At 39.3% G+C, this 10,625-nt stretch overlaps 1 protein-coding gene across 1 annotated transcript; it reads right to left on the bottom strand.

The window, feature by feature from the left end:
- Nucleotides 1-975: 975 nt before the first annotated feature.
- LOC136837836 (axoneme-associated protein mst101(1)-like) lies at nucleotides 976-3,607 on the bottom strand (the record flags this gene model as incomplete). Its single annotated transcript, XM_067102732.1, has 4 exons — nucleotides 3,456-3,607; nucleotides 1,651-1,922; nucleotides 1,379-1,536; nucleotides 976-1,105 (listed from the first exon to the last, which is right to left on the bottom strand). Coding segments are annotated over exons 1-4 (712 nt in total), but the record flags the coding sequence as incomplete, so codon positions are not given.
- Nucleotides 3,608-10,625: the final 7,018 nt, after the last annotated feature.

The following is a 10,625-nucleotide window of genomic DNA, read 5'->3' as shown; positions in this document are numbered from 1 at the left end:
TAATTTACCCTTTGCTTCTCTTTTCTCTTTCATTCACTCTTACACACCATTACCATGGCAATCGTAGTTTACAGGATTATAAACTACTATTATCAAAGCTATTATATTTTACGTATAATCTTCTCTCTATCTCATACATACATACATACATACATACATACAAAGCACACGTCAATAATATGATAATAATTTACCTTTACCTCTTTTCCCATTTCTTCCCTAATAATTTAATCAATTCCTATGATACCATTACAACACTATATAATTACCTTTCTCTTACATACATAAGAAATAAAAAAAATATTAGTGATAAATGTTTATCCTTCATATCTTCCCATTTTTTCCTCTTTGCACCATTATGATAACAGAAGTTTACTGTCTAATCCGCTCTCTCTCTCTCATCTCATATACAAACACACACACACACACACATCATTATTGCAATGAAATTTTCAATGGTTCAACTCCAGGCACAAGACGTGAGTGCTACTACTTACCTTTTTACCCTCTCCAGTCTCGTAACAACATTAACTTCCACAGCATCATTAGATGTATTGTGCATTGCAACCATACCCTTCTTAGCTGGGCAAAGTGCCCCTCGCATGTTTCCAACGAAGAAGGAACAAAACTTGATTGGGTAATAACTCACCAACTGAAATGCAGGGTAGTACTCAGCTTTCACAGGTTTGGCAAGATATCCTGACTTACCACAACACCTGTAAACCTGAACCTCTCAAAATGGAAGAAATCTTAGCTCCATTAATAGTTCCACAGGTCAATGGGCATCTCAATTCGCCAGTGTCTGTAAAACATTTGCTAACCTTGTGTTCAACTATCTTATTTGGCCACTTATTCTTTTATATAGCCATGTTCACCACTCTGAAAACAAACAAAATTTGGAAAAGGAGCTTCTGTTGTGATGATTACTAGAAGAATTGTAACTACTGGTTTCAACTTTGACTAAGCTTTCCTTACCTTTGTCTCCACTAAGTCTAGGCGAGTGGTTTTTCTTTTCACTAGGATGCACTTTATGAGCGACAGCATACAAATCTGCAAGATCAGCCCTCTTCTTGGCTTCCACAACATCACGTTCCTTCAAGAGGTCCTTGTAGGGGTAGGCATAAGTGTTATAAACTGGTCTAACACCATGAAATCTCTAATACATAGGTTCACTCTACAGCTGCACTGTCTAACCAATAGTTAAAGAGACAATAAGTAGGGTTAAAAATTGCTAGTAAGCGGAATGAGGCGGCATTTTTGCATATCTAAATTCTTTCATATACTGAACTGGAATTTTTCTAAAGGTTTTAATAATAGTTTTCTAAAGTTCCTTATAATGATATAACACTTTGTCTGGTAAAGTAGAATAGACCTTTACTGCATTATCTGTCAATAGCAATCCTAGAAGTGTTGCCCAAGTGTCTTCCAGCCACTCACATATTCTCGCCATTTTCTCAAAACGAATAATATATGAGGTTATGTTATTTCCTTCAGAGCAAGGTGGCATTTTTGGCATCTTAACAGTTTCACTTGAATCTGAAGCAGTTAAAGCATTAGTTAAATTAAACTTTGTAGCTTTCACAGCTAACTTTTTTTTTTCCAACATTCTCTCCTATCCTTATGAGACTGGTCTGAGTTCGGCCAACTCACGTTCATGTATCCTTGCTGCTTCCTCTGCTATTTGTTTATCTCTTCTGGCTGCACCCTCTGCTAGCTGCTTATCTCTTCTGGCTGCATCATCTGCTAGTTGCTTATCTCTTCTGGCTGCATCCTCTGCTAGTTGCTTATCTCTTCTGGCTGCATCCTCTGCTAGTTGCTTATCTCTTCTGGCTGCACCCTCTGCTAGTTGTTTATCTCTTCTGGCTGCATCCTCTGCTAGCTGCTTATCTCTTCTGGCTGCATCCTCTGCTAGTTGCTTATCTCTTCTGGCTGCATCCTCTGCTATTTGCTTATCTCTTCTGGCTGCATCCTCTGCTAGTTGCTTATCTCTTCTGGCTGCATCCTCTGCTAGTTGCTTATCTCTTCTGGCTGCATCCTCTGCTAGTTGCTTATCTCTTCTGGCTGCATCCTCTGCTAGTTGCTTATCTCTTCTGGCTGCATCCTCTGCTAGTTGCTTATCTCTTCTGGATGCATCCTCTGCTGCTCTTCTTATCTCTTCTGGCTGCATCCTCTGCTAGTTGCTTATCTCTTCTGGCTGCATCCTCTGCTAGCTGCTTATCTCTTCTGGCTGCATCCTCTGCTAGTTGCTTATCTCTTCTGGCTGCATCCTCTGCTAGTTGCTTATCTCTTCTGGCTGCATCCTCTGCCAGTTGCTTATCTCTTCTGGCTGCATCCTCTGCCAGTTGCTTATCTCTTCTGGCTGCATCCTCTGCCAGTTGCTTATCTCTTCTGGCTGCATCCTCTGCCAGTTGCTTATCTCTTCTGGCTGCATCCTCTGCCAGTTGCTTATCTCTTCTGGCTGCATCCTCTGCCAGTTGCTTATCTCTTCTGGCTGCATCCTCTGCTATGTTCTGGCTGCTGCCTTATCTCTTCTGGCTGCATCCTCTCTGCTGCAGTTGCTTATCTCTTCTGGCTGCATCCTCTGCTAGTTGCTTATCTCTTCTGGCTGCATCCTCTGCTAGTTGCTTATCTCTTCTGGCTGCATCCTCTGCTAGCTGCTTATCTCTTCTGGCTGCATCCTCTGCTAGTTGCTTATCTCTTCTGGATGCATCCTCTGCTAGCTGCTTATCTCTTCTGGCTGCATCCTCTGCTAGCTGCTTATCTCTTCTGGCTGCATCCTCTGCTAGTTGCTTATCTCTTCTGGCTGCATCCTCTGCTAGCTGCTTATCTCTTCTGGCTGCATCCTCTGCTGGTTGCTTATCTCTTCTGGCTGCATCCTCTGCTAGCTGCTTATCTCTTCTGGCTGCATCCTCTGCTAGTTGCTTATCTCTTCTGGCTGCATCCTCTGCTAGCTGCTTATCTCTTCTGGCTGCATCCTCTGCTAGTTGCTTATCTCTTCTGGCTGCATCCTCTGCTAGCTGCTTATCTCTTCTGGCTGCATCCTCTGCTAGTTGCTTACCTCTTCTGGCTGCATCCTCTGCTAGTTGCTTATCTCTTCTGGCTGCATCCTCTGCTAGTTGCTTATCTCTTCTGGATGCATCCTCTGCTAGTTGCTTATCTCTTCTGGCTGCATCCTCTGCTAGTTGCTTATCTCTTCTGGCTGCATCCTCTGCTAGCTGCTTATCTCTTCTGGCTGCATCCTCTGCTAGTTGCTTATCTCTTCTGGCTGCATCCTCTGCTAGTTGCTTATCTCTTCTGGCTGCATCCTCTGCTAGTTGCTTACCTCTTCTGGCTGCATCCTCTGCTAGTTGCTTATCTCTTCTGGCTGCATCCTCTGCTAGTTGCTTATCTCTTCTGCTGATGCATCTCCTCTGCTAACTTATTTATCTCTTCTGGCTGCATCCTCTGCTAGTTGCTTATCTCTTCTGGCTGCATCCTCTGCCAGTTGCTTATCTCTTCTGGCTGCATCCTCTGCCAGTTGCTTATCTCTTCTGGCTGCATCCTCTGCCAGTTGCTTACCTCTTCTGGCTGCATCCTCTGCTAGTTTGCTTATCTCTTCTGGCTGCATCCTCTGCTAGTTGCTTATCTCTTCTGGATGCATCCTCTGCTAGCTGCTTATCTCTTCTGGCTGCATCCTCTGCTAGTTGCTTATCTCTTCTGGCTGCATCCTCTGCTAGCTGCTATCTTATCTCTTCTGGCTGCATCCTCTGCTAGTTGCTTATCTCTTCTGGCTGCATCCTCTGCTAGTTGCTTACCTCTTCTGGCTGCATCCTCTGCTAGTTGCTTATCTCTTCTGGCTGCATCCTCTGCTAGTTGCTTATCTCTTCAGGCTGCATCCTCTGCTAGTTGCTTATCTCTTCTGGCTGCATCCTCTGCTAGTTGCTTATCTCTTCTGGCTGCATCCTCTGCTAGCTGCTTATCTCTTCTGGCTGCATCCTCTGCTAGTTGCTTATCTCTTCTGGCTGCATCCTCTGCTAGCTGCTTATCTCTTCTGGCTGCATCCTCTGCTAGTTGCTTACCTCTTCTGGCTGCATCCTCTGCTAGTTGCTTATCTCTTCTGGCTGCATCCTCTGCTAGTTGCTTACCTCTTCTGGCTGCATCCTCTGCTAGTTGCTTATCTCTTCTGGCTGCATCCTCTGCTAGTTGCTTACCTCTTCTGGCTGCATCCTCTGCTAGTTGCTTATCTCTTCTGGCTGCATCCTCTGCTAGTTGCTTATCTCTTCTGGCTGCATCCTCTGCTAGTTGCTTATCTCTTCTGGCTGCATCCTCTGCTAGTTGCTTATCTCTTCTGGCTGCATCCTCTGCTAGTTGCTTATCTCTTCTGGCTGCATCCTCTGCTAGTTGCTTTATCTCTTCTGGCTGCATCCTCTGCTAGTTGCTTATCTCTTCTGGCTGCATCCTCTGCTAGTTGCTTATCTCTTCTGGCTGCATCCTCTGCTAGTTGCTTATCTCTTCTGGCTGCATCCTCTGCTAGTTGTTTATCTCTTCTGGCTGCATCCTCTGCTAGGTTATCTCTTCTGGCTGCATCCTCTGCTAGTTGCTTATCTCTTCTGGCTGCATCCTCTGCTAGTTGCTTATCTCTTCTGGCTGCATCCTCTGCTAGTTGCTTATCTCTTCTGGCTGCATCCTCTGCTAGTTGCTTATCTCTTCTGGCTGCATCCTCTGCTAACATCTTTTGTTTCTGGACCTCTTTCAGCAGCCCATTCCTCTCTTGCCTCATCCTCCTTCAGCCTGTTTAATCTCAACTATTTGATTAACCTGCACCTTGATAAATTCATACAGTTTTTCTCCTTTAAAACCCAATTCTTTCCCCTCATTTTTCCAAACTGAATAAATGCTCAGGGAATACTCAGCGCTCATAGACTTCCAAATCATTCATGAACACCCCCAAAACTTTCATGAATGCCCACACACTCTTCCAATGAAAATTATTACACAGAAAATGGTCAAACACTTACAGAACACTGAAGCACTCGTTAATACCCAATTATTCATGAAATGACCAACTACTTGAGGCCTATAATAATAATCATGGAATAACCAAATGGTCACGAAATATTCAAACGTTCGTGGAATGGCCAATAACTACAAAAGCAGCTAAATATTCACACTCATGGAACGTCCCATGCATCCAAGGAATGCCCTAAATTCACATTAAAATCTTAAAATATAAATCGTATGGTACCCGAAGTGCCTTCAGATACGGAGACGCTTACGATACATGTGATAGACAAAAAAAAAAAAAATGGTTTAGAGATGTCTGGAATACCAAGAAGCCAAGTAGATGGACAGCGAGCTTTGGAGTTATCCTCGACATCAAGGAGAAATACATGCTAGGCTTGATACTGATGCCCACATAATCGCGCTTTGCTGAGCAGCCATTGGACAGGTATTTCGCAGTTACTGAAATATCCTGTGAAACCATTAGTATTTATTTGTTGCGGTATCTCACGAAGTTCAATATTGGAGCAGGTTATGCTGTGAGTGAACAAGACTACGCTGTGATGTGCAACTGAACGCCAAGTTGCGGGGCTTTTAAAATCACTGTTGTAGTGAATAATTAGATTATGCTGTGGTAAGGAACTATTCATATGTGCATAGTTACAAAACCATGATATAAGAGGATTCTGATCTTGTAGTTAAGGTCTCTGCTTCATAAAATGCCCAACTTGATCGAAACTTGCAACAAACCTTAGCTTTCTGGCGAAAACAGTATTGCATCATACGAAGACCCTAAAGCGAGTGGGGTAAGATGAAGTTGTGAAACCTGTGGTATAGATAGGAAGTATCATGACAGTGAGCAAACCTGTTGGACATTAAATGATATGATGGTCGAGATTTTGCCTCAAAAAACTAACACACAAACGGAAGTTTCTTGCAAAGGGGTGTTCATTTTATTGCATGTGTTATCTTCATATTTTTTTATACCGCTGCAAACACCCTATTGTGGAACACAGCTCACTGGCCAAGGAAACAAATTTTAATAAATCTACTTTATGAAAGGCAGAAATAAAATCACAACTTCGTAGAACATCAATATTAATTAATAGGGCAGACGCTATTCACTTCACAAAGCGACGGATTATAAAATATGGACAGATACCGTTAGATTGGGCTCTTCGCATGGGTGTGTGTAGGGGTCATTGTCTTGTCAAATCACCACATGACTGCCATGAATATAGCAGCCTACGATATTCTGCTATTATCGCACTACTAGTATCTCTGTTGGTCAACAAATGAAGGTGGTGTTTGCATAAGAGATTTGAGAACACCATATTTCTTTGGTATGTTACCATTTCTAACAATCTTTTTTTCATAATTTCTTATGCAAGTCTGGAGTACAGAATAAAGACAATGATTTGAGTTTATATATATATATATATATATATATATATATATATATATATATATATATATATATATATATATATATATATATATATATATATATATATATATACATTATTACGTGTGGGGCTTGGCTGATGAGTTTATTACTTGATTAACGTAATTTATGAGGCCCTGAGTGCCAAGAACACACGTAACCTGTCATTTAAAGCTAAAATTTAACCTCAAAGACAGACTAGTATTAATTGAATAAGGTTGCCAGTCGAGAAGAAAACCCCGACACAAAGAATATGTAGTTAGCTAGGAAATTACTTGAACAATCGCCCAACTTCGAACGCAGTCAATTTTCCCTTTGCTTCAGTAAGGTTTTAACACAACGGATTATGTCATACGCAGTAATTTCATTAATTCAGCTTATTGGTTAAGTGGATGTTTTTGTAAAGTGTTTTGATTAATTTTTAGTTCCTCCTCTTAAGTTATTCCTCACCGCCATCTATTGTCTGGTTTTTCGTTTACTAATGTTTGTGTTTTCTTCCAAGCCTGCTTGTGTGTCCATAACGAGTCCAGTGGGCTTTCCAGAGGTGTTGTCTGGGAGTCTTGGGCTGGTGGGGAGTGTTATCTTGGCCTGCCTTCAGAGTATTTAAATATTTGGATTACTTCAAGATTTTGGAACCCTGCATTCTTATGCCCTTCTGTTGTTCTTCAGCATTATTCTGCTTAAGCCCTCGGCCTCGTAATAGCCTGGGGATACTCTCAGGGAGCAGGTAAAACCCCTATTATCCATTTTTGTTGATACATCATGGCCACTATCCCTCTGCTGCAGCCCTGTGGACCTTGTTGAAGTTTGACCCTTCAGTTAACCATAGCTTTTGTAGACTTATGGAATCAAGTTATAATCTGATCACAGCTTGATGTGTACCTACAGACGTGGAGATTAGTGCACTCATCTAAGAAGAGATTAAGCGTTTTAGAATGTATTTTGTTAGGTTATTCTGTTTTCTGAATACTCTTCTCCTTTCTGGACCCCCCTCTCATTTTGGGTTGAAATTGTTGTATCCCATCATAATTAGTGTGATTTGGTTTGGTTATAATTTGTCAGAATGATATTCCTACAATAATATGCATAGAGGGTGAACAGCAGTTTATAAATATATAAATATATATCACACATTTACCACAGGTGAAAAATAAGAAACAGGGGTGTAGGTCTGACCGGTTTCGACTTTATTTCCAAGCCATTGACGAAGGACTGATACAGAGTGTGAGAAGTCACAAATATATACTACAAGAACAGTACTGACGAACATACACAACCGTTAGGGCTCCATATCCCCACTCAGGCCGGTGTCGAGGTAGGGTGGCCTTTAAAACTCATTTGGCTAAAAATCACAATAGACTCTCAGGGGACATTGCTGATAAACAGACCATACCCCCACCTCAGATCCACACCTGACAGGTGTCATGGAAGCCGGAGTTGGAAACTCATTAACATTACTACCCTCGTACTGTGTTTACAAATATGATAATCCCTATTTTCATATATCTCTACTGCCTACCTTAAAGTTTAAACAATTTACAAATTTCTTTTGATATTAAAGGATCAAGTTTATACATCCCATGACTGATATTCATATTATGGTTGTAACTTTCTTTTATGAAGCTAGATTCAATGATGTTCCTTTCAGTGCATTATTAGAATATACAATCCTTTTGCCCCTTCCCAGTTGATAGCATGATTGTTCTCACTAACATGTACAAATATACCACTGTTCCCTTGTGCATATCTCACGCATTTCTTATGTTGTTCAATTCTTTTTCAGTGCTTTCCCGGTTTGGCCAATATAAAAGTTGTCACAACACTTTGTGGGAATTTTATATACACCCTTTAATATTGTCTGGGAGTTCTTGATAAGTACATTTTTTTCATTGTTGTATTGTTCTTAAATGCGACATTAACACCAAAATTCTTAAGAAGATGAGGATATCTTTCATACTATTATTATAAGGCAGAACAAGCAAATTTTTTGTGTTGTAGGTTCTTTCTGGTTTTGATACATAGTCTTTTGCCACTTCAAATGCACTGTTTAATACACTATCAGGATATTTCAATTTTTGCCTGCATTCCTAATCTTATCTATTTCATCATCAATATATTCAGGGCTACATACCCGTAATGCTCTTAAAAACATAGATGAAAACACTGACTTTTTAACCTTATTGCTTTGTCCAGAATAGAAATGCACATAGGAAGAAATATTAGTGGGTTTTCTATACACACTATATTTAAACCCACTACTATTTCTTCGTATGAGGACATCCAGAAACGGTAAGCACCCATCATTTTCCATTTCCATCGTGAATTTAATTGATGGTACTAATTGATTTAACTTAGCAAAAAAGTTTTTTTACATCTTGGTTCCCTGGCCATACACAAATTATGTCGTCAACATACCTAAACCATGTTACATTACATTGGGATTATGTTGTTTAATATCTTCTTTTCAAAAAATTCCATATATAAGTTACTTAACACTGGGGATAGAGGGTTTCCATTGCCATACCAAAATTTTGTGATAAAATTTTCCATTAAATTCAAATTTACAATCTTTTACACATAATTTAATCAGTTCAATTAAAGTACTTTTAGAAAATGGGATATCCAGCTGTGTGTTCTCTAACAATTCAGATAAAAACGCCATCAGATCATCTATTGGCACCTTTTGAATAGTGATACAACATCAAAACTTACAAGCCTGGATTCACTATTAATCTCTACACTATTTAGTTTATTTATCAGGTCCACATTATTCTTGATATTTGCATTTGAGATGGTACCTACTAATGGGTTGAGAATATCTACTAAGTACTTCCTAGCTTGTATGATGCGGAACCAACTGAACTGATAATTGGCCTGGCAGGAAAAAGTTTGCTTTGTGAGTTTTATTGTACCATACATGTATGGTAGCGATGGAGAGGTCACACACAACTTCTTTATAAGGCTTTCGTTACCTTTTAACAGGTTTTTCACTTTCTTATTGAAACCACTATTCACATTGTCGATCGGGTTCTTATTTAATTCTTTATATGTGTTATCATCACCTAAAAGATTTTGCATTTTTCTATATATTCACTTTTATTTAAAATTACAAGGGCGCCTGATTTATCTGCTTTTGTCATGTGTATATTTTTATCTTTTTCAGTTCATTAATAGCAACCATAAATCTTTTGGGGACGTTTGGTGGTGTCTGATTTTTTCATACTTCCATAAATCACTCCTCAACCATGGTTAGGGAGTGATTTATGGAAGTATGAAAAATCAGACACCACAAACGTCCCCAAAAGATTTATGGTTGCTATAATGAACTGAAAAGATAAAAATATACACATGACAAAAGCAGATAAATCAGGAGCCTTGTAATTTTAAATAAAAGTGAATATATAGAAAAAATGCAAAATCTTTTAGGTGATGATAACACATATAAAGAATTAAATAAGAACCCGATAGACAATGTGAATAGTGGTTTCAATAAGAAAGTGAAAACCTGTTAAAAGGTAACGAAAGCCTTATAAAGAAGTTGTGTGTTTTTCTCTCCATCGCTACCATACATGTATGGTACAATAAAACTCACAAAGCAAACTTTCCTGCCAGGCCAATTATCAGTTCAGTTGGTTCCGCATCATACAAGCTTAGGAAGTACTTAGTAGATATTCTCAACCCATTAGTAGGTACCATCTCAAATGCAAATATCAAGAATAATGTGGACCTGATAAATAAACTAAATAGTGTAGAGATTAATAGTGAATCCAGGCTTGTAAGTTTTGATGTTGTATCACTATTCACAAAGGTGCCAATAGATGATCTGATGGCGTTTTTATCTGAATTGTTAGAGAACACACAGCTGGATATCCCATTTTCTAAAAGTACTTTAATTGAACTGATTAAATTATGTGTAAAAGATTGTAAATTTGAATTTAATGGAAAATTTTACTCACAAAATTTTGGTATGGCAATGGGAAACCTCTATCCCCAGTGTTAAGTAACTTATATATGGAATTTTTGAAAAGAAGATATTAAACAACATAATCCCAATGTAATGTAACATGGTTTAGGTATGTTGACGACATAATTTGTGTATGGCCAGGGAACCAAGATGTAAAAACTTTTTGCTAAGTTAAATCAATTAGTACCATCAATTAAATTCACGATGGAAATGGAAAATGATGGGTGCTTACTGTTT

Source organism: Macrobrachium rosenbergii, unplaced genomic scaffold (genome assembly GCF_040412425.1).
Source record: "Macrobrachium rosenbergii isolate ZJJX-2024 unplaced genomic scaffold, ASM4041242v1 13869, whole genome shotgun sequence".
In the NCBI taxonomy this organism is placed as follows: Eukaryota; Metazoa; Arthropoda; class Malacostraca; order Decapoda; family Palaemonidae; genus Macrobrachium; species Macrobrachium rosenbergii.
Note: the sequence above shows the minus strand (reverse complement) of the source record. Positions and strands in the feature narration are given on the sequence as shown.